Below are 24929 nucleotides of genomic sequence, written 5' to 3'. Positions count from 1 at the left end.
CTTCTGCTTACGTGCTCTCTTCTTAATTTAGTACATAAAGTTATGTTTTAAATAACATAAAAATGTTTATTTGAAATTCTAGGTTAAGAAACCCCTAAATGCCTTTGTTCTTCTGTTGCGTTTTCTTTTTTGTATTAAAAGTTAAAATGATATCCAAAAAAGGTTAACCTTCATTTCTTTTGGGTAGTTGGTATGTGATAAATCTGTATGATAGTTTTTCTGGAATGCATACTATAGAATAGGATATCTTTCCCTTTTTTAAATTCTTATTTCTTTATGTAAGTAATTTCATATTCATTATTTTAAATTAGCATATATAAATAAGCACTAAAATGAATTAAAGTAGATGCCTAAAAATTATCCACATTTTCTCCACTGTTAATAAACCTACTAAGAATTTACTGTTATAACCTTTCAAGCTTTTTAAGTGTGGGCATATGTATGTGTGTGCACATATATGCATATTGTAATGGCCATTGTAATAGACATACATGTAAATTTATATGTATGCTTTTTAATCAAATTAGATTCACTAAATTCTTTTGTAAAATTTTCCATTTAGTAATATAAATTTTTCCACATACCAGTGTAATATATATGTGTATATGTGTGTGTGTATATGTAAATGTATCAGTCATCGTCCTAAAGACCAAGCAGTATTTCACTGTATGGTTACACCATGATTGTTTGACAAATCCTCTTTTACTGGTGACTTTGTTTCCATTTTTATATCAAAAAGATATACTGCAAAAATGCAGTATGAGGAATTTTTTGAACCCAGGTTATATATTTTCTTCAAAGTTTTTTATCCTCATTACCAGAGTCTTCCAGGAAGTTTATATCAGTTTATATTCTTACTGACAGCATGTAAGTGACCATTTCTCTATACCAGTGCCAGCCCTGGTATTATCATTCTTTATAATTAGCACTGTCCTGATAGGCCAAAAGTGATTTGTTAATAATACTCATTTTCATTTATTTGCTTTCTACTTTATTTTCCATGTGTGTCTCTGGCCCATTTTCTTTCTCCTGATAGGATGTTCATATTTTTATTTCTTAATAGATCCTTTGTCTTAAATGCTACAAATATTTGGTTTATCATTTGCCCACTGGATTTTTTTTCCATACCGTATGAAAATGTGAACCTTTTTCTTTATTATTTCTGCTTGTAGGGTCTCTCTTAAGACGTTCTCTCTTTCCCCCACCCCACGATTATATAAATATTCTCTACATTTTTAGAAGGGTGGTTTCTTAAACAACTTAATATTTTCTTGGAAATTTCCTCTCAGGTTTTTGAAATCTCTAGGAGGCATTTTTTTTAATAACTAAATTTAGTTTCAGTGTTAAATGTAAATTAATTAGTTCTGTCTCTTACTTTCATGGTCCATTAACTTCTGTTTAGAAGCTGTGTTGTTATGCAATGTCATTTTTGGATTATCCTTATGAATATTTAACTGAATGGGTAAGATTTTATTTTCAACGGATTAAACCTTCTCTTTATACTTTAGGTTGGCAAGTTTGACTGTTCCTCTGCACCAGACATCTGTAGTAATCTCTATGTTTTTCAGCCATGTCTAGCAGTATTTAAAGGACAAGGAACTAAGGAATTTGAAATTCATCATGGTAAGAAGGGAAAAAGTGATAAAAATTTCTCAATTTTCAAATAGTAATTCTTAATTCTACTTTTTAACCTTGTTTTATATGGACATGATTATGAAAAATAACTTTGTTCTCACTTATTAGTAAATTTGTTTCTTGTGGGGAAGGATATTTTGAATTAAATATAGTTGTTTTATTTTCTTTACTGTTTAAAATAAATCCCTTTTTTCTCCCCAGTATTTTGATCACTGTTTCAGTAAGAGCTCTGATGACTTGTCAGGCTAGTAAGGAATTTCAGGGTTTGTCTTGTTGACAAAAATAAGAAACACCTAGTTTCCATTTCAGTATGCCAAATGTAGCATCTCAATCATTAGGGGCAATTTCTAGACATTGTTTTGGATTTTTCAAACACTAGATGACCAGACATCTCCATTAACTGCTTTGTTATCTCTCTTGAATTTATATTTCTGCATTTCACCTTGTTTGGGACTTTAGCCCTGCATCATGAAAGTACAGTTCCAATTCCTAGGGTTTGGAATACATCATCGTCCCTGTCCTAAAAAAGGTCAAATGTAGCAAAAGAGAGACATAAACTACTGACTATAACACAGTTAGTAAATAACAGATATTGATAACTATGCCTGTTACATGACAAGCACTCTTTTAGGTGTTAGGAATGCAAAATTATAAGACATGGACTCTGCTCTCAAGAAGCTTAAAATATCATCTAGCGGTGGGTGAGAGGAGGGAGATTTATAAGAAAATATGAAAAACATTGTAATAGTCATTATGTATAAATTCTAAGATTAAATAAAGAGACTTTTGCATAGTATAGGTCAGGAGGTGATCTTTGAATTAAAATGACATTTGAATACTCAATTTCCCAAAGCAAATAAGAGAAAAACAAGTGAGGCCCTGTAGACTGAAGGAATTCTGTGATCAAAGACTTGACAAGATAAACTTAACAGTAACTACTGTTTATTCAGTACTTTTTATAAATGAGATGTTTTTCTAAAAGAATTTGCATATTGTGCATATCCATCTTTATCTTCACAACAACCCAGCAAGGGAGAAAACTGAGGCTCAGAAAGATAAAGTAACTTGCCCATGACAACCAGTAATTGGTCAAGGTAGATTTTGTATCCAAATGTGTCTGACTCCAAAGCCTATGCTTATAGCCACGCTAAACTATGCCACCTCCTGAAAGTGCTGGAAATGACCCAAGTTTTAATAATGGAGTTCTGTTCCTCTGAAATATTTCTCAGATTCCCCCTCGCTGCCTTATTTCAGGTCCATCATCTCCTTCATCTTCTTTAATATTCTCCAATATAATTGTCTCATAGCATTTTCTCTTTACAATTAATTACTTGTTTTATCTGCTGATTTATTACCCTAGAATACCTAGAACATTCACATGTCACTTTTTTGCCTTGGATCTCCTGATCTCTTTTAGAATAAACTTCAGATTCCTTAGCATAGGAGCAATGACTTCGTCTTGCTCACCACTGTATTTCCAGCACCTAGGATGCTGGTGCGTAGTAGCTCAGTAAATAGTTGTTAAATTAATAGGGTACATTCACTCTCTGCCTCTGCCTGTTTTTCCAGCCTCATCTCCCACCTCTGCCCCTCCAAATAATCTTAGCTCCGCTACTTGTAGATCACTGAAAATATGTTCTTTCACTCCTGTGCCTTTACACAAGATTTTTTTCTTGCTCCTGCATTGTAATCATTTCTTCCTGCCCCTCAAAATATTTAGCAAACTCCAAGTCACCCTTCAAAACTTTGCATAAAGCATTTTCTCCCTGTAATATACCATGAATACCCAAGTACTTCCTTTTGTATTTTGTCACTAACTTTATAGTGTAACTTGTATTATTTCTTTGGATTTAAATAGGTGTTGAGTATTGGATTTAAATAGGTGTTTTTTATGAACATTATGAACTAGTAGAGAAAACAGACATGTAGATGGTCAACTTTTAAAATGTCTGAAGTGAGGAGTATTATCTATTTCTGAGTAATAAATTACCGCAAAACTTAGCAGCTTAAAACAACAAACATTTATTAACTCACACAGTTTTTGGTGTTCAGGATTCTGAGACCAGCTTAGCTGAGTGGTTCTGGCTCAGGTTTTCTCATGAGGTTGCAGTCAGGGTGGGTAAGGACTACAGCCATCTGAAGGTTAGACTGAGGCTGGCAGATTTGGTTCCAAGCTGACTCATGGCATAGTCAGGAGGCCTCAGTTCCTTACCAGGTGGGCCTCTCTGTATGGCTACTCACTTCTCTCAGAATGACTTATCAGAGAGAGAGAGAGAGAGAGAGAGACACACACACACACACACACACACACACACACACACACACACAAGCAATGATAATCTGATCTCAGATGATATAAACCGTCACATCCACCATATCCTATTGGTCACATCCACCAACCCCGGTACAGCAATGGTATGAGAACCTGAGGTAGGGATCATTGGGGGCTATCTTGGAGACTGACTACCATAAGAGAGAAGTATGGGTTGCACTTAGGCAGAACATATAGATGGAATAATTTTCTGAGGTTAGAGAAAGCAAGCTCTTCATTGAGATCTAAAGTAGAAGTAATGGTTATACAAATAAAGAGGTGTTAAACACATTCCAACCCCAGGAACCAGCAAATGTATTCATGGACTCTGAAATAAAAGGGTACCTCATTCATTCTTAGAAAGCAAGAATTTCAGGATAACTGGAATGTTGAGTGTGAAAAGGAATGAGACTTGAGGCTTGAGAGGGCACCAGGGGTCCAAATTATGTGTTTCCTCTGTCAGGTAAAGTAATTTGGACTCTATCCTGGAGGCAAAGCAGAGGGATTCATGGATTTAAGCAGAGATATGATTCAACTAGTTCTACATTTTAGAAAGGCTACTGGCTGCCTAGAATGGATAGAAACAAAAATTGGACGAAAGGAGAGCAGGTAGAGTCTGATGCAGTCATTTATGTAAGAGTAGATGGCTACCTTATCTAAATAGTGGTAATGTGGATGAAAAGAAGTGGACAGAGTTTTTAACTACCAAGAATACAAAATCAGTATAACTTGATGATTGTGGGGGGTTTTGGGGGGATTTTTGGTTTTGTGGGGGGGGGGTTGTTTTTTTTTTTTTTTTTGGCTGCATTGGGTCTTTGTTGCTATGTGCAGTCTTTCTCTAGTTGCGGTGAGCGGGGACTACTCTTCATTATAGTGCATGGGCTTCTCATTACAGTGGTTTCTCTTGTTGTGGAGCACCGGATCTAGGGCGTGCAGGCTTCAGTAGTTGTGGCTCACGGGCTTTAGAGCACAGGCTCAGTAGTTGTGGCGCACGGGCTTAGTTGCTTCACAGCATGTGGGATCTTCCTGGACCAGGGATTGAACCTGTGTCCCCTGCATTGGGAGGCGGATTCTCAACCACTGTGCCACCAGGGAAGCCCCAATGATTGTGTTTAGATTTTAGATGTAGGGGAATAAGAAAAGGAAACCGAGGCTTCTGACTTGGTGAATTGGCAGCTGAGTGACTGATTGCACCATTCCGTGAGGAAGAGAACCCTGCGGGGGGAGGTGCCATGGAGTAGACACCCCCAGTTCACAGTTGAATATAGGCCTGGTCCTTAGGAGAAGAGTTTGGGCTAAAGCTGTAGGTACAAATGATCATCATATCAATGGTAATTGAAGCCTTGGGTGAGTATGAGCTTGTCAAAAGTGCATAGAGAGACAAAATCAGGGCCCTATGGGTCACTTGTCAAAGATAGAATTCATGAAGCAATTCAAGCAGCAGCAGCTAAAGAGTGAGAAAAAAGCAGGAGAATGTGGTGTCATTTTTCACTCTAAATATTTATGAAAATCTCTCTCTCTTTCTCCTACTGGCCTGTGAACTCCTTAAGGAGAAGGTCTGTATCTTTTTTAATTTTGCATGCAGTATGGCATTTAAAACAGGACCTGACACATAAAAGGTGTTTGACTTAATATTGACTATCAAGTGAATAAATCAGAGGGCACATGGGAAAATGGACTATGTGCTGGTCCTAAGAAAGCTATTATTTGCCAAGCCAAGGAGTGTATTTTTTTTTTTTTTTTTTTTTGCGGTACTCGGGCCTCTCACTGTTGTGGCCTCTCCTGTTGCAGAGCACAGGCTCCAGACGTGCAGGCTCAGCGGCCATGGCTCACGGGCCTAGCTGCTCCGCGGCATGTGGGATCTTCCCAGACTGGGGCACGAACCCGTGTCCCCTGCATCAGCAGGTGGACTCTCAACCACTGCGCCACCATGGAAGCCCTAAGGAGTATATTCTTTAGGCAGTGGTCTTTAAGCAAGGGGACAACATGATCAGATGAATGTTTTTGTAACTTGCCTGTGGTAGCAATGTAGAAAATGAATTAGTTAAGGAAGGCAGAACAGAAAGACCAGCTTGGTTATTTCAGTAGGTCAGACTAAATTTAGGCAGTAGCCTAAATTGGGGTTGGAGATGGTAGGAGATGGAGCTATGATACAAAGAAAGAAGGCAAGAATAACTCCGGGAAATCTTATTTAGGCACCTAGTGGATGATTATGCCATTGCCAAGGTAGGGAAGGTGAGAAAAGGAGCAAGTTTAGGGGAAAATAGCTCAACATCAATTTGGATATATTTTGTTTAAAATGTTTATATGACATCAGTAAATATTTCCACTGGGCAGTTGGTAATACAGGTTTTGAATTCATAAGAGAAGTCTAGGTTGAAGAAACAGATTTAAGAGGCTGTAACAGTAGTTCAGGTAAGCAAAAAGAACTCAACACTGCAAGGAAATTATTCTGCCTCTGAGGATGAAGCAACTTTTCAAAGAGATCTTGACATTTTATCTGATCCTCTAAGAAACAGAGTAAAGGAAAGGTTTCTCCTGGCAGAGCAAACCTATGTGTATATAGTATACATAACACTAAAACCTCAACAAAATCAATTTGTTAATAAGTTTATCTTCTCTTTAATATTTCAAGTACAAAAGCTTTGAAATGTTTCTATGGATAAAAAGACAGAATGTAGATTTAAATTTTTCTCTTTCTCTGTTTCAAAGGAAAGAAGATTCTTTATGATATACTTGCCTTTGCCAAAGAAAGTGTTAATTCTCATGTTACCACACTGGGACCTCAAAATTTTCCTGCCAATGACAAAGAACCATGGCTAGTTGATTTTTTTGCCCCTGTAAGTTATGTTTATCTGTCAAATCTCGATATTGTCATTTTCTCTTGTCGCAGCAAAAAAACATTTTCTGGGTAACCTTGAACCATGAATACTAGAATCATGTTACTCAGTTTGGCCACTGCCACATATTACTTCTAGGAAAGGCTGATATACTTGCCCCTCCCCTCCAAGGATTGAGAATATAAATGCATAAGATTTGTAACTAAGTATGGTTTGTCTTACTTAGAATTTGCTTGTTGTAAACATGGTGTTTTTTTGTTTCATTTGGCTCAGTGCTTATGAATATTTTTTCTTTCATAGTGGTGTCCACCATGTCGAGCTTTATTGCCAGAGTTACGAAAAGCATCAAAGCATCTTTACGGTCAGCTTAAGTTTGGTACATTAGATTGTACAGTTCACGAGGGACTCTGTAACATGGTAAGGCAAAGTACAAAAAATTTATTCTAATTAATATTTTTGTAAAATGTTTTGGCAGCCTAATGTTAAAGCAATAAAATAACTTTCAAATGTACATCTAACATTTAGAGTAGTAACAAATTAAATAACTTCAACAAAATGATATAAAATTATGATTGGACTAAATGTAAATAGATAATATGTGGTTCAATGTAGACAGGGTCTTATTTATGAAACTCAGAAAAATATTTAGTTGACTTGATAAAATACATGATTATTCGATGATCATTCAATTTTTCAATTATTTAAGATTTTTTTTAACTTAATATTACCTTTTGGTGGTCTATAGTTTTTATTCTTTGTCTTTTAAGTGTAGTTAATAGAAATTAAACAAGCTTCTTAACTTTTGTTTACATACAAAATATTTTCTTAGGTTAATAAATACTCTTCAGTTTAGGAAGAACTAGAAATTATAAAATATCCTTGGGGAAAAAAAAACCTAAATCAAGCCTCCAGATACCAGTGTATAGGAAATCCAATGACAGAGGAACATGTCAGGTGACACCAGGTACATACAATCTTCAAGTCCCAGCATGTAGAGAACTTTACAGGACAAACACCAGTTTATTGGATATATACATTGAAAGAAGGAAAAAAGAGATGAAAAAGACTTACAAGACATATCATTCAAATGCAGTGTCTAGGCCTTGTTTGGATGCAGTTCAAATAAACTAACTCCAGAAAAAAACAATAGAGATAATTGGGGAAACTTGAACACTGGATATCTGATGATTTTCAGTAATTATTATGATGGAGATATACAGATGGCTAACAGGCATATGAAAAGATGCTCAACTCACTATTAGAGAAATTAAAACCATAATGAGGTATCACCTCATACCAGTCAGAATGGCCATCATCAAAAAGTCTACAAACAATAATAAATGCTGGAGAGGGTGTAGAGAAAAGGAAACCCTCGTACACTGTTGGTGAGAATATAAATTGGTGCAGCCACTATGGAAAACAGTATGAAGTTTCCTTAAAAAACTAAAAATAGAGCTGTCATATGATCCAGCAATCCCACTCCTGCATCTATATCCGGAAAAAGCAAAAACTAATTTGAGGAGATATGTGCACCCTGGTGTTCACAGCAGCACTATTTACAATAGCCAAGACATGGAAACGACCCAAGTGCCCATCAACAGACAGCTGGCTTAAGAAGATGTGTGTGTGTGTGTGTGTGTGTGTAATATTACTCAGCCATTAAAAAGAATGAAATATTGCCATTTTCAGCAACATGGATGGACCTAGAGAGTATTATACTTAGTGAGGTCAGTCAGACAGAGAAAGCCAAATATTATGTGAAATCACCTACATGTAGAATCTAAAAAATACGAATATGTATATACACAAAACAGAAACAGGCTCACAGAAACTTACCGTTAACCAAAGCTTGCGAGGGGGACAGATAGGGGTATGGGATTAACAGATACACACTACTATCCATAAAACAGATAAGCAACAAAGACTTACTGTATAGCACAGGGAATTATATTCAATATCTTGTAATAAGCTCTAGTGGAAAATAATCTGAAATATATATATATATAAAACAATCATTTTGCTGTACAATTGAAACTAAATATTGTAAACTATACCTCAATTTTTTTTAAAAAAAATGTTTTAAGAACATAATAGAAGTAAATGTAGGGTGAAATCTTTATGCATCTGTGTGAGGAATAATTTCATTCCACACAGACATGCATGCCTATGTAGGCACACATACACTAAGGATAAAAATTATGAATGGGAATGAATTTGGCTACGTTAAGTGTTTAAAACTATTGCCAGAGAAAGAGACATTATAAAGTCAAAGCAAACAACAGAGTGAGGAAATATTTGCAGCACACATAACTGACAAAACCTTACTGTCCAGAATATTTAAAGACTACAAATCAATTTTTTTTAAATAGAAGAAAAATGAGAAAAGTGTACAGAAATTTTGTAAAGGAGGAAATTCAATAAATATGGGAAATGTTCGACTTCACTAGTCATCAAGAAAGTACAAATTATAGCAATAGTCATACACCCCGTCCATCAAATTTTTTTTTTAATTTAGCTGACAATAGCAATTACATGAATAAATAAATTATCCAGTCACAGAGTGGAATAACCATAGAGGACTTAAAACTAGATCTGTCTTTACAAGCATGGGTAAATCTCAAGAATATAATGAAAAAAGCAGGTTGCAGAATAGTATATAGAGTATGATGAAATTATACAAAGTTTATTTATAAGTGCTGAAACATTACAATATACTGCTTAGGGATACATATGCATGTAGCCAGAGTCTAAAACATCAATGGATTGGATACGTGCTCTTTCCTGGTGTCAGGGAGGAAAGGAAATGGGATCAAGAAAGAACTTTCAACAGTCTGCCAGAATGGCAGAAAAGTTAATCATCTTTAAATGTAGCAGAGGTATACGTGAGTGTTTGTTAGATTATTCTCTTTTCATTATGTTTGAAATTTCATTAAAATAAGTTTAAAAAATGAAATAAATAAGGCCTTTCTTTGGTTTTGAATGCCTTGTATGCGACTTTAAAAAGGTGCTAAGCAAAGATAAAATATTGTGATAAACTAATTTGAATTCCTGTAGTTTTTCTACTTTTAATCTCAACTTTTAAATATCCTATAGATAATTAAGCAAAGTTTAAAGATTTAAAACTATTGCATCAAATTCACCTGGAATAGAGGTCAGGATTCACTACTCACTAATTGGTTAACTTGACCAAGTCACTTAGCCTCTCAGTACCTCAGTTTCCTCATCTATAAAGTTGACTTAGTAATTTTAGCTTCTGAATAGAATTGTTGTGAGGAACAGATGAGAAACTCCACATGTCAGTGCTAAAAAGGTGCTCAGCACATAATAAGGACTTGTCAAATGTTAGATAAAATTACTGTTTTGTTCATCTTATGGGTTATTTGTGCTCATTTACGAAAGTTTGATAAATGTTTCCATTGTTTTTTCTAAAATTATTTTTGAATCCTAGTCAAAGATTCCAATTTGCTAATGAGTGCTTTTCAACTTTGAGGATGCAAAGTTCAGCTACAGCAAATCCACAGATAGGGATCTCTTTATAACTTTTTAAAAAAAATAAGAAGAAAAACTTTAGAGAAGTGCTTTCTGGATTAGTGTTCATACTAATTCTGAGGAGGAAATTATAGTATTTTTTACCATAAAAGCTGAATTGAGCAAAGAATAAAAAGTGACCTCATTTTTAGGGCATGATTCATAATTCTTTAACCTAAAATATGGTTCTATACACATGAATTATTAATTTATTTCCTTATTCTTGCTATTTTTATTTCCTTGATTTTTCTTCTACTTCTAAACAAATTGGAGTGTTTATTATGGTATTAAAAAAAAAACACTCAAGCTAGAGATTAGTCTGCTCTTTACATCCTCATCACCTTGGTTCAGGAGAGCAGAAGAGGACTTCTCAGTGTTTCAGTGCCTGTGGATTTTATGGCTAATGGAGTAACTATAAGGATCAGATACTCAGGAGTACAACAATAAATCTATTTCCTTTGCTAAATCAGGCCAGGCTAAAATTTTTCAGTCACCAGCAGTTTAGCAATGAGTTTTAAAAATCTTCTTGTTGTTACTTAAATAAAGGCAAGCTGGTTATGAATTTGAAACAATTGGGTAAAGTGTATAAAATCTTTGTTTAATTTGTATTCTCATTCCTAACAGTATAACATTCAGGCTTATCCAACAACAGTGGTATTCAACCAGTCCAACATTCATGAATATGAAGGGCATCACTCTGCAGAACAGATCTTGGAGTTCGTAGAGGTATTTTAAGTTATAGCCTGTGGCTATAAATCCTTCCATGTATGTTTACACTTTGTATGAATATTTGATGATGTTTAATAATAGGATTTGTTCTTTTTATGCCAAAACATTTTCTGACAACATTAATTTGTTAAATTTTCTACTCTTTTAAATATTATAGACTTATTTTCAGAGTTTATAGCAAGTATATGTTTTGTTTGTTACCTAGTATAGTGCTTTGTACTTATGGACATTTATTAACAGATGAAATTGTAATTTTTACATAAAGCCTTGTCACCCCCTTTCCCTGTTTTCTCAGGTAGAATTACCACAGATTATTCCTTTTCAGTCCTATATAGATGAGATAGCAGTGAGCCCCATTCTTGTATAATTCCAAGAAATATGTGGCTAAGGACAGTCTTACCCCAACTGCCAATGGAGGGCTTCTTCAAGCCCAGGCAGCTTATGCCGAGCCTGCTGTGTTATTAGCCCAAAAGTGCTCTACATCTACAACATCTCCTTTTTTCTCACTAATAGTCTTAATTGACTAAAATAGTTACAGGGGAACTCCTAAGAAAGAAATGAACAATTCTAGCTTATTATCTGTGCAGTGACCATTCTACTTTCTGTCCTGCTCATCTCTCCCTCCTCCTCCAAAGTAATAGTTTTTTGTTTTGTGTTGTTTTTAATTGTTTCCCCAGGGAAGCGAACATCTTTATTAGTATTACCCAATCATGATAGACTGAAGCTCTGTTAAAACAGTATTTGGAGCAAGTGATCTGAGGTTGTGCAGTATCTCGTCGGAATGTCAGAAAAATAGAATAGTAGGCTTTCCATAAATAATTAAAGGGTCATTTCCAAACCAATTATTGGTTCCAAAAAGAACTATATGGCCTGTGTAGACATCTGGGCAGCTCTTGGAACTCTTGCCTCATCTACCTCTAACCTTAATTCAAGTTGCCTGTTTTCTCTACCTAAGATGATTTTAGTGATGTATAAAATAAGAAAATATACCTTGATTTAATAAGACTGATGGGCAAAATCCAAACTTAAAAAATAAAGGATCATTTCTTACTTTTTAAAATAATTCACTATAGATTCTCTTTATATATCCTAATGTATCTTTTGATTATTCAGAAACAGGAACCTTTCTAAATGACAGATACCAACAATTTGCCAAGAATATATGAACTACTCCTTTTTATATCTGTTACAATGAAAGCTGTATTCTCTTTAGGATCTTATGAATCCTTCAGTGATCTCCTTGACACCCACCACTTTCAATGAACTGGTTAAACAAAGAAAACATGACGAAGTCTGGATGGTTGATTTCTATTCTCCATGGTGTCATCCGTGTCAAGTCTTAATGCCAGAATGGAAAAGAATGGCCCGGGTGTAGTAAAATAGTTTATTGTAAATCTTAACATTTACTAAGAATGTTTATTTAACAATTATTTTGAAACTGAGATGAGTGAACTCGCCTCTAGATTATCACTTAATAAAAGTTCTGATCACTTTTTATATACCAATTAGATTTCAACTCTGCTTCTGTCTGGTATATGAATAGTATAGAATAATTACCCTTTTTTCTATGTCACTTGGTGTATATTTGACCAAATTTCTGCTAGCATCAAACACACGGATCTCCTTTATTTCCTATTAACATTTTTTCTACTTCGTCATTTTTACAGCTTAAAGATACAGTTTCTTCACAATATTGTGAGACTTTAAAGTAAGAAAAAACTGGCCTTGTTCAATGAAACAGATTTTTAAATTTCCTACAGAGTGGTATAAATCATGAAGGATCAGGAACAAATTATTTAAATACCAGAATGGAAAATGGAATTACTATTTTGTATTTATTTCTAAGATAAATAATAAACCTAAGAGTTAAAATTATTTAGTATCTTAAATTCATAATAATACAATTTTCTGCTCTTTTCAATAAAATTTTTAAATTTGGGCGTGACTCAGTATGCTGTGACCCATGGCTGCATTTGAAAAAGTAACTCTTTGAAATACCATTGCAAAGAACTTCATTAGTTCTTGGTTTCTAACACTTTGAATTTTATAACCACACAATTTTCCCCATGTCATAGATGAACAAAATCAATTATTTAATCTGCAATAATTGTAATAAGTTCTTGACTACAAAATTAGATTTCCAGTGCATTACTATAAATGTTCTGTTATGTTTTAAGCCCTTACCCATTTTTTTTGGTGAAAATCACTGATAAATAATATAATAATCATCTCACAGTGACTATTTCTCTATTGTAAACATATATAAAATAGTTATAGTAATTTTATTCTAATTACTTTGATCTCTTTTTTTTCTTTTATAGACATTAACTGGACTGATCAATGTGGGCAGTATAAACTGCCAACAATATCATTCTTTTTGTTCCCAAGAAAATGTTCGGAGATACCCTGAGATAAGATTTTTTCCCCCAAAATCAAATAAAGCTTATCAATATCAGTAAGTGTTCTCTAAAATTTGAAGATGTTTATATAATCATTTATTTATACAGTTAAAATTTAAAAGTTATCCTAACTAAATAAAAGTTAAACCACCAGTATTTTTGGGAGCCCACCATGTTTAAGATAGTGTGCTAATGAGAAATTTACAAGATGAAAAGTGAATTGAATAGTCCCACTGATCATGAAGCTGACAATCTTGTAAACAAAATGAGGAGAGGAAGAACACTTACTAAGCCCCTATTTGGTTTCAGGTATTCTACCAGTGGGTTTTTGCTCACATTATTTCCACTAGTCCTCATGGGTCTTAAAAAGTGGGTAGGAATTTGATAGACAGTAATAACTGGAATAAAGGTTCAGAAAGTAAGGCCTTGGAGATTTTGAGTTCTGCCATTACCACAGATCTATAGGAAATGTCCAGCAGGCGGCTAAACATTCAGGTCTGTCCAGAGTACAAAAAGACATCGAGACTAGAGAAAAATGTATTTGGAAAGCCATGTAAGCAGTATTTGCAGCTAGGTATATCTGAGAAAAGAGATGCTAGATGAAGTCAGTCAACTAAACTTATCTTTTAAATTGCTACAAAGAGATTGTTTTCTGAACATGTCCAGTAATAGAAAACTGTCTACAACTTACGTATTTTTTCTTCTTTCAGTAGTTACAATGGTTGGAATAGGGATGCTTATTCCCTAAGAATCTGGGGTCTAGGGTGAGTAATTAAAATATGTATCATTGTATAAATTATATTCAATGCTATTTACCTTCCTCTCATGTCTATAGCTAAATTTACTGAGTTGTTTAAGGTTTTAGCATTTTAAAGTACTTAGTAAAGAATTATAATTTACCAAGATAAGGTTGTGCTTTATTACATTATTACATTGTCATTCTTTGAAGTCATTTAACTTAGAAAGATTTGCAATATTCTATTTTAGATGTTTGCTTTGGTTTTGTATAATGAAAAGTAATTTTCATCCCTTGTCACAGATTTTTACCTCAAGCATCTATAGATCTAACGCCTCAGACTTTCAGTGAAAAAGTTTTACAAGGGAAAAACCATTGGGTGGTTGATTTCTATGCTCCTTGGTGTGGACCTTGCCAAAACTTTGCTCCAGAGTTTGAGCTCTTGGCTAGGGTAAGTAAGTCATGTCTATCTACTTAAATAAGTTGTGGTCACTGGCATGTTTTAATAAGTAGATAAGACATAGTAAATATAATTATATTTCTTAAAAGTTTCCTTGAATTTAAAAAACTCTGTTCCATTTCTGTGATTATAATCTTTGCAGTAGATTTCTTCCTTCTTTGTTAAAGCTTTTAGCTAACATCCTTATCTTGGTTGACATTGTCTTCTTAACCAAAATAGCCAGAAACCTCACTTCTGCTTGTTCCTTATTTTCTTCCCATCACCATTACTCTGCTGCCATCCAGGCAGTCACTAGATCCTATCAGTTCTATCTCCTAAATGCCCTTCAAATCTGTCATCTCCTATCATCTCCTCTGCTAGCCTTTTGTTCAAGCCTTCATCATCTCTCATCTAGACTCAATCATATGTGCCTCTTAACAAGTCTCATATTGCCAGTCTACCTTCTTCAGTTCCACCCTGATGATCTTTCTGAAATATTGCCTTCTCTGGCTTCCGGTTAACCACGTTACTTGACCTGCATCCTTGACTAAAAATCTCTGATGTGACCCTTCTGACCTCTTCAGCTTTATCTCTCTCCCTGACCTCACACCTTACACTCCAGGCACTACAAAGTACTCCAGGTTCTCTGAACAAGTACCCTTATGTACATGCTGTTTCCTCTCTAAAATGCCTTTTCCTTACCTTGGTCATCTAGATTTTTTTTCTCCCTATCGTACAAAACCCAGCTCCAATGGCATTATGTATTCTCTAACCTTCCCACTTAAGCAGTGTCACCTGGATATCAGGTACTCCATCAGTGTGCTTACACAATGCGTGTTAACTATATATTAAGATATCTTTCTCCTCTATAAAACTATGAGCTTTGTGAGGGCAAGATACATTTCTTATCTATCTGTATATCCCCTCTGTCTTAACTCAGTAAACGCTTATAAAATTAAACTAAATGCAGTCTGTTTTGGTGTTTCTGTCATAACAGTCCAGTGGCCTCATCCAGACTGATAGCTTCCTCACCTCTATACTCAAGGAACTTTGCCTTTGGCTATGAAATATTCATTAGAATGAGAAAGTCAGTACCAGTTCCACCAGTCTAAAACAAAACCTGAACATCCCAAGCCAGGGGAATTTTTTAGCAAAAGGATTTCAAAAGCCCTATGGAGCCGTAAAACATTATTTTAGTTATTGACTGGTCTTTGAAATAAGAGGTTATTCATTTTTTTCTACTTATATCTTCTTTTCCTCTTATGCTTCCTTTTTCTCCAATAAGTCTAACAAAAATGTTTTATTCCCTTATCCCTTAAAAACTTAATTATATATTTTGTAGTGCAGCAACATCTTGCATATAGCAGAAAATTATTAAAAAGGTCATTCAGCAAATCCTAAGCACCAAGTAGCATTATGCCAAATATTAGGGCTAAAAAAATGGAAAGACAAAAATTCCATGTCTTTAACAAGATTTTAATCTGGTAGGAATATAAAATGCAAATTAATATATATAAATCAAGAGGACCATTACTATAGTGAAATTAGAGTGAAACAAGAGTATGGGAAGAAGAAGGTCAGAGTCATGCCAGGAGGACAGAAAAGTTAGTATTTGAGATGAGAATTACAACATGACTAGGAGTGTGGCGCTTTGAAAGGGTTGGCTGGAGAGTACTCTAAACAGAGAAGACAGAATTTGCAAAGATACAGGGACACAACACAGTGGAGCATGTTAAGGCTTCTCCACTGTTGGTCCAGGATTACCAGAAGATAAAGACAGAAGGGGAGTGGCAAAAACTGAGGCAGCAAGAAGGAGATGGCTTGGTCTGCTTGCCTACACTACTCACATTGTACACTCTTCCTTACTGTTTTCATACTGTTCAGAATGTATTCTATATAAGCACTGGAAGAGAACTGCTGGATGTGTCAGGATCCATTTTATATTTTAGAAGGATCACATTGAATGGACTGAACATGAGCCATCAAGATCAGAGAAAGATCAGAGCACCAAAAACAATATGGTGTCCTTCTGTAACCCAAAGTACAAGTCAACTAGATTTTTCTGACCTTCACTATGAGTGTGTGTGTGTGTGTGTGTGTGTGTGTGTGTGCACGCACACATACATGCTTCTGGATGCATTTTTGCTGGTGCCCTAGCACAAGTTAGTCCACCTGTTGAGTACCCCAGACCTGGGGACAAAATTAGAGGTAGCAAAGATATTTTAATTGTCCTGAAGTGAGAGGTGACAACCTGAACCAGGATTATGGCTGTGGTGATAGAAAGAATGGAACAAGTGTGAGAGATATAAGAATGACTGGGATTTAGTATTTGTCTGTGATAAGTACAGTAGAAAAAGGAGTCTAGGATGGCCCTAGTTTCTGGCCTGAACTGAGTGAATCGTTGGACAGAAGGAGTAGTGGGTTAATGCGAAAGGATTCATTTTAGAAATGTTATGTTTAAGGTGCTTATTTAAGTGAAACAGGCCAGTACATAGTTGACTGAAATCAAGGGGAATAATAGGGTTCAGCAGCATATAGGTATATAAAATCTCCCTGGGAGATTTTTCACAGTGAAAAAAATTGTTGATGAGAGATGGATCTGTGATTGGACATTTTAATTTGAGGGGCGGGTGTAGGAGGAGGTCCCCATGCTAGAAATGAGGAAGAATAGCCAGAGAAGTAGAGTAGCCAAGAGAATAGTGATAAGCCAGGAAAGAAAGGTGTGGTCAGTAGTGACAGATACCCATTAAGAAGACTGAAAACTGTCCATTCAGTTTGGCTAAATAGAAGTTATTGGTGAACTTCTCGTGGTTTCAGTGAAGGGAGCAGTAAGAACAGAAGCTAGCTAAAATGTGTTGATAATAAGTAGATGATGAGGAAGTGGTCAAAGAATAAACTGCTCAAAAAGAGAAAGAAGCAGGGTGGTAACTAGAGGAACCAGTGCAATTAAGGAAGGAATTCATTTTGGTCATATGTGTATATAGTGAAGAGTGAGAAAGAGCTCCGAGAGAGAGGGACCAGAGAATATAGACATAGTCAGCCTTCCACAGGAGGAAGAGTGCTGCCTCAGCAGGTGAGACCAGAGATCTGAGGGAGGTGGAGGACAGAATCTGAGATGTTTGTGGTGTGACAGACACATTGTGGGTAACAGGAGGAAGGCGAAGAAGAGTTCAGGATAAAGCTTCTCAATTTTCTTGATAAGGCAAAGGAGAGTTTATTTGCTATTGGCGGGGCTGTGCTAGGTACATAAGAGTTCAGAGATAGTAAGAATTTGGAAGCAATCTTGTTTGAATGGAAATGATTAAAACTACTTATTTTTTTAAGTAACAAATCCTTAGATTTATATATATTTAAAATTTTTAGTATCATTGCTTTGTGGTTGCCAGAATAGTATATGCCAAAGAGAATAGCAAAGCATATTTTTCTCTTTTTAGATGATTAAAGGAAAAGTGAAAGCTGGAAAAGTAGACTGTCAAGCTTATGCTCAAACCTGCCAGAAAGCTGGTATCAGAGCCTATCCAACTGTTAAATTTTATCCCTATGAAAGGGCAAAGGTATGTACATGCCTTCTTCTGTGTGCCTTTCCTTTAGCAGGTAACGTTTTCTAGCTTCTTTCCCTTTGTCATTTTTAATTTCACTGCATGTCACTGAAACAAGCTTCTTTTCACATACACACCAAGTGATTTTAAAAGATTTTTCTGCCTCACAGTTGATATGATCTCCATTGCCTTAAAATTTTTATACTCCTGAATAGGGAGCTACTAAATAGACACACCAAAATACTAATAGTAGTTTTCTGTGGGTCGTATAATTCAAGGTAATTATTTTCTGTGAAGTTTTGTATTTCCTACTTTTATAGAATTAACATATATTATCTTTATAATTAGTCTTTCTGGGAAAGAAAGAGAAAATTAAGAGAATACTGTCATAATACTTAAAAATAGCCTTAGTACCTGAGCATTTACCTTGAGGAATACTTATTAATGGTTTAGACTATAAAATAAAAGTTAGGGTTCCATGGTTCATTCATAATTTCTTTTTTGGGCCACTGACAATATGCTTTTTTTTTTTTTAACAAGAAAATTTGGCATTTACCAGTGGGTCTCTATGGCCATTGATACAAAAGCGTATATCTTTCAGCCAGTATAATTGCTAACTGAAAGGACTCATGACCTTTGCTGTCTTCCCAAGTAAAATAAGACATTTTTGACAATAGAACTGTGATAAAAATAAATATCTGCCATGCATTCATGTTTTCTTGTAAAACATTGAAATGAATAATTTCAAATGTTTTAATAGATACTTTTTAAGAATATCAGATTAAGATCTTGTGTTACTTACTTGTGATTATAATACATTTTGAAATAGAGCTAAAGAAATTAGATGATGAATTTCAGAAATGTAGATTTGTCAGACATCTAGATTTTTCAGTGAAGGATTTTGGTTTATGAGGAAGCTATCTCTGTCTTAAGAACAGTCTGGGGTAAGCAGAACTCAGTGATAGTAAAGGAGCTTTATACCAGAGCCTGAATCTTAATTCCTTTGGAATCACTAGCTTCCCAGCTCTCAGAACACTTGAGAATTAGGTGACATATATAGGCGTCTTATTCAGGTAGAATGATGTTAGGGAAGTATCAGTATAATGAGCAGTCACAGAATTAACCAGGCTATACAGGGAGCTGTTTGAAAACATGATGTTACCATGTGTCCAGAGGATAAGATTAGGACCCAAAATATCCCTGTCCAAACAGAAAGGCAGGGGTAGAATCCAGAAGTCCAGCAGAGAAGGCCAAAGCAGAATGGTGATTGAAGTGAGAAATTCAAACCAGGTGAGCAGCTATACACAGAAACAAAATCCTAGCATACAGTTTGGAGTTCCCACCAGGAAGAAGGAAACAGGTGGCTCCAGATCCAAAATAAGCGGGCCTGGATGTATTGACCTGTCTTCTCTCCTGCTTTTTAGCCACCTTCCTGCTGTGGGCAGACGAGAACCAGGAAATATACATTGCTTTGCACTGTTGTAGTTGGTCAAGGTTTTGTCTATGCCAGTGACTTTAGATTAGAATGTTTTGAGTCCTCTGGGGACATCTTAAACAATTTAGACGTTTTGAGGCATTTGGAGTTAGCAATGCATTTTAATCGAGGTATTAATTTACATGTTTCCATAAAAGTATTGTTAGTATTTATTTCAGGTAAATTATTGGTTAACTGCTTTTGCAGCAGCATTTCCTTGAAGAAATTGAAGTTTTAAACACTTGGAACTTTAAGGAATAGTTAATCAAGTTTCTTAGATGGAAATGTCATGTTTTGATTAGATACTTAAAAGGTTATAAGAAGAATGTTTTCAATTGTAGAGAAATACTTGGGGAGAGGAAATAGATTCCAGAGATGCAAAAGAGATTACTACCTTAATATATGAAAAATTGGAAAACCTCCAAAATCATGGAAAGAGAAATAAGGTAAGGACTAAATCTAGAACTGACTCTGGCAAACAGTATTTGAATTTATTCTTACTATATAGTATATGTATCAATAAACAGTAAAATGAAGCTTCAAAAATTAGTAAGTAGTTAGAAATTTCTTCTTTGGAAAATATGACAAATTTAGCCTCTGGACACTTAAATGCTTAGAAATTGGGACAAGTAAAACCATTTAACAGAAAAATAGTGACTATGGTCATAAGTTATTAAAATTTGTTTAAATGTAAAAGCATTGATTTGAGCCTCATAACACTTTGGAGAGCAAGTTTTCTTTTGTTCTTGGTATAGTCAGGATGTATTAAAACCTGTATTCATCTTGCCCCCCATCCTTGAATTATTTATCAAGAAGCATTGCAGCCTCTTTCCTGCTATTCTTCAGAGGGCTATTCATGTTTTCCTTTTTTAAATCAGTATCATTCTAGGACATATTTAGAAACAGACCAGAGAGTTTACAAATGCTAGAGTGCTTTCTGAATGGAATTTAATACAGTCACACGCGAGGTTTCTTGGATTCTTTCCCTATAAGGTGAAAAGACGAAAGAACAGCACAGCCTCTGAAGAGGGCTAGAGATGTCTAGCTTTATAGATCCATATTAGAACTACAGACCCTGGTATAGGAAGCTTTACAAGCTACCTCAAGAATTATGTTTTATCCAAACCTAAAAGATAGAAAAGAGATAGTTATGAAACTTTATTTTTTTTGTTTTAGTGAACAAAAATGTTTTTCTGATATTTTGGCTATGTTCGTTTTCTCAAGATGTTTTATTTTTAAAATTGTGACTTATCTCAAGTGAAACATTTGAAATCGAAAACATTAGTCATAAAGTAGAATATGCTAACTGAAATTAAGTTATAGAGCACATCAAAATATGACTTTGAAAGTGTGGTAAAGTTATAATTGGTATTATCTGCCACGGGCAGGTGAGAATTGTGAGATACCCTTTTTCCATTGTTACAACAGGTGAGGTATACTTCATCTGATCTATTAAATAAGAATATTGAGTAATTATTTTTGAAAAGGTAAAACTTAGGTCAGTTTATTATTTTTAACTTCTTTTTAACATTAGATGTTGAAAGAGAAAGGAATTCAATCACTTTTACATTATTATTGTAGGATGAACTTTAATGATGTTGAAAATGAAGAAAAAATTGAAAAGAAATTGACAGATGACGTCAGAAGCCACCTTTTCAGAATGTTACTATGTTCTGGATGGGAATAAATGAACATTATCTTGGACTTGTAATTGCACTGCTTGAATTCTGTACAACATTAATATAAAGGAAGGGTCTGCAGACTTTTTCCCTAAAGGGCCAGATCATAAATACTTTAGGCTTTGTAGACCATAGATGGTTCTTTGTCACATATTCTCTGTTTTTATTTTGTTTACAACCCTTTAAAAAATGTAAAAACCATTCTTAGCCTCAAGGCTGTACACAAATAGGCCACAAGCCACATTCAGCCCATGGGCCACAGATTGCTGACCTGACCCACAGAAAGATGTTTAGGCTGGCTGGCTCAAACATGAGCCTGCTCTATGATCTACGTACATGCCAAGTTATACAAAGTGTACTTTATCAATTCAAGTTTTGTGGCTGGCCTGAAAAGAGAACTTGGTTTTCAGTCACCTGTTCTCCTAAAAAATATCTCTGAAATTGATTATCTGACCATGTATTTCATTTAAAAAACATACTCAAAATGTGGGAAAATAAACAGATACCCTATTTTCATGCTGTATTATAGTGAAGAGATTCATTTTCTTTTCTAAAGGTTGAAGAATTGGTTTTAATTTTTCACATATGAGAAAAAAATTTTATAACAGAAAGTAAACAAATCCTATTGATTTCTATAGTATCCACATATACCTGAGGGGAAAAAAATATTTATAGCAATTAACTGGGCATTGTAGAGTACCCCAAATATTTCTGTATTTTATAGATATGTGTTCATTTATTTTCTGAATTGCTTTCATAATGTTTTCCCTGTGATGGTTATTGATTTCTGAAGCATCTTTCTAATATCTGTTTTTGATTTCTGGACTTGGTTTTGATGCATATCCTTTATTTACATTTGCCTTTTTTCCTGGTTTTGGTTGTTCACTCTTGTCCAATGTTTATTATTCATGGTTTTGGTTGTTCACTCTTGTCCAATGTTTATTATTCAAGAAGGAAAAATTAACTTTGTAGATTTGTTTTCCTAAAGCTCGTAATGATGCTGTGTTTATTCCAATTATTTACTGTTGGAGGCTGCCATTTTCAGATAAATATTGGCCTAACAACTGAAGTTAATTTTGTAAGAAAATCAAGGATAAAAATTTAAGGATGGGATCTTTTGGTTTCTTAATTGTTCAGGCTCAAGGAATCCAAATTGTTTTTCCTTGCACATTAACAAAACATTGTAACATGTAGTTATTTAGTTATAATTCAGAATGTATGGAATGGTAAAATCCCAATTGATCAAAAGAGGTCAACAGATTTTTTTCAAAACTTAAGTTTTCCCAAAAACCTATTTGAATCATGCTTTATTATGTTGGGAGAATTTTGGGTTTTTGTTTGTTTTGTTTTGTTTTACCCCATTCCCCAAAATTTCCTCATAAAGGTTAATTTATAACTGCAATTTATCCAAAAAGTAATCGATTTTTTTTTCATTTTCAAGTCTAACCCTATTCTTCATATTCTCACCCATATTGTTTCTTGTGTATCTTTTAACTTCTTATCTTAAATTCTGCTTTACACATGTGGGCACATACAGAAGAGTCACCACTTCTAACCTTAATTTTATACCACCTTTTTTACTTATGATCAGTAATGGCAAGTGCCTTTCATTTATTAAATTTTCAAAGCCTAGAACATTTTCAAAATTGGTTTGTTTCTACAAGAATTCCAAAATGGAATGCCTAAAGAAGTTTTGGTAAATATTTACTGAACTTGTACCAATTATGAGAGTACCGCTATGCTGGACACAGAAGTGTGCAAAAGTAAACTAAACCCAATGCTTAGTCCCTGTCTCCCTAGTGTCTGTAAATTCACAATTCTGACATGGGACCCATAAACAAGCTTATAGATACCTGTACTATTACCTATAAATAGAATGCCAAACTTACTGGTTGAGAAATATCTTAGGCAGTAAATGAAATAGTAAATATTATGTATCCTGTAACTGGGCCTAGGTATGTGCCTGTAGAATCAGCTCAAAAGCCAGGACTACCTGGGAGACATGTTAAGTAACATGTAGCATAAAAGTAACATGCATCAGAATTTTCTGCAATCATGTCAGTATCATTGACATGCTGACAGGATTAAAGGTTCTAACGGCCACATTAGTGCAGTAGAGCACCTCTAGAGTGCCAGGTAAAACATGGCATGTTTCTCAGCAACACCATTTTTGTGTGCAGCTAGCCTTGGGTAACATAGCACCATTTCTCGCAGACCAGAGTGCATTCTATCAGGCAGCAGGACTTGAAAATTAGATGTTTAATGTGGTTATGTGAAACTGTTGGGAATGTACGTTTGGGGCATTAATGATGCTTGCCTGCTCTAGTTTCCCAAATTTTATTTAATGTCTTTCATATCTTTTTCATTTTAAGGATATGATTAAGATTTTAAAATAACTATTTCAAAATAACTATAACTACTTTAATATTTTAAAGGTTTTCTTTATTAATATTTTAAAGGTTTTCTTTAAATTTGTCCTTATTTTCTAACAGTATTCAAAGCAGGAATTTTCTTTGAAGTACAGTTATTAGAAAAGCATTACTATGTTGTTTCCTATGGGATACAGTTTACAAAGATACTTATATAAGAAAGTTTTTAATGAAGAGGTAGTGTTTCTAAGCCATTTAAACAATTTTTGTATAATAGTCTAATTTCTTCGGTCTACCAACAAACTCACATGTCTCATGTTCAGTCCATCATGACTGTTTAAGAAATAGTACAAAGTTTAAATTAAAATGCATTTAAAATTTTCTGTAGTGATACTTGCAGGATAAAATTGATTCTGAATATGAGAAGGAAATAACCTTTCTGATAGTATACCACTTTATATAAACCAAAACTTTAAATGTACCCAACGGGAATTCCCTGGTGGTCACGTGGTTAGGACCAGGTGTTTTCACTACCATGGCCCAGGGTCAATCCCTGTTCAGGGAACTAAGACCCCACAAGCCATGCTGCACAGCCAAAAATAAAATAAATAAATGTACCCAAATTCTTCTGGTGAATAACCTTGTTTTTAGTAAGAGTAATAAGAAAATTTAGGTCAACCACCAAGCTAAGTATAAATGTATTACTGATCATATATAAAAACGTTAGTGATTTACTGGCTTGAGTCTTTTTTTTTTTTTTTTTTTTAACACTAGATTTGCATTTAGGTTCTTGTACAAATGACCCACAGGTTTGAACTGTGCAGTTCCACTTACATGAAGATTTTTTTTCAATGAATAGATTCTACAGTACTACATGATCTCTGGTAGGTTGAATCCATGAATGCAGAATTTCAGATGCATAGGGCCAACTCTAAAGTTACACATGAGTTTTCGACTGTGCTGGGGGTTGGCAACCCTAACCCACACATTGTTCAAGGGTCAACTGTACTGTCACTCAATCCCCTTGTTAGCAGCTGGATATATTTTGTGAGCGGAAACTAACCAGAATAACAGATAGAGGCTGATGCCAAACTGTCCCATATCAATATTAAATCCAGGAATGTGGTATCTTGACCACTTGATTGCATTATCTTGTCACTTGAGTGAATTATTTAGTAGCCTGAAAATTAGTAATCATGTGAAAAGGTCTGTGCTGCTCTAAATTAGGGTTTGCTTAAGATTCAAAAGTGG

The 24929-nt window shown here is 34.7% G+C and overlaps 1 protein-coding gene across 3 annotated transcripts in view; it reads left to right on the top strand.

Moving 5' to 3' along the window:
- Nucleotides 1-24301, top strand: part of DNAJC10 (DnaJ heat shock protein family (Hsp40) member C10) — a 61702-nt gene extending 37401 nt beyond the window's left edge. For 2 of the 3 annotated variants that reach the window (XM_022567199.2, XM_089916597.1), the window contains exons 14-24: nt 1509-1623; nt 6659-6786; nt 7087-7203; nt 10939-11040; nt 12257-12412; nt 13365-13498; nt 14153-14206; nt 14482-14629; nt 18052-18171; nt 19972-20076; nt 21212-24301. In XM_022567199.2, the coding sequence (XP_022422907.1) occupies nt 1509-1623; nt 6659-6786; nt 7087-7203; nt 10939-11040; nt 12257-12412; nt 13365-13498; nt 14153-14206; nt 14482-14629; nt 18052-18171; nt 19972-20076; nt 21212-21223 (1191 nt within the window). In that variant the 3' untranslated portion in view covers nt 21224-24301. The remainder of the gene's footprint in view (nt 1-1508; nt 1624-6658; nt 6787-7086; nt 7204-10938; nt 11041-12256; nt 12413-13364; nt 13499-14152; nt 14207-14481; nt 14630-18051; nt 18172-19971; nt 20077-21211) is intronic. The other variant, XM_089916598.1, reaches the window with a different exon arrangement.
- The last annotated feature ends 628 nt before the right edge of the window (nt 24302-24929 follow it).

The sequence above is a fragment of the Delphinapterus leucas genome, chromosome 8, assembly GCF_059928025.1.
Source record: "Delphinapterus leucas isolate spDelLeu-1000000601 "Yukka" chromosome 8, BTC_Dleu_Yukka2, whole genome shotgun sequence".
Lineage (NCBI taxonomy): Eukaryota > Metazoa > Chordata > Mammalia > Artiodactyla > Monodontidae > Delphinapterus > Delphinapterus leucas.
Note: the sequence above shows the minus strand (reverse complement) of the source record. Positions and strands in the feature narration are given on the sequence as shown.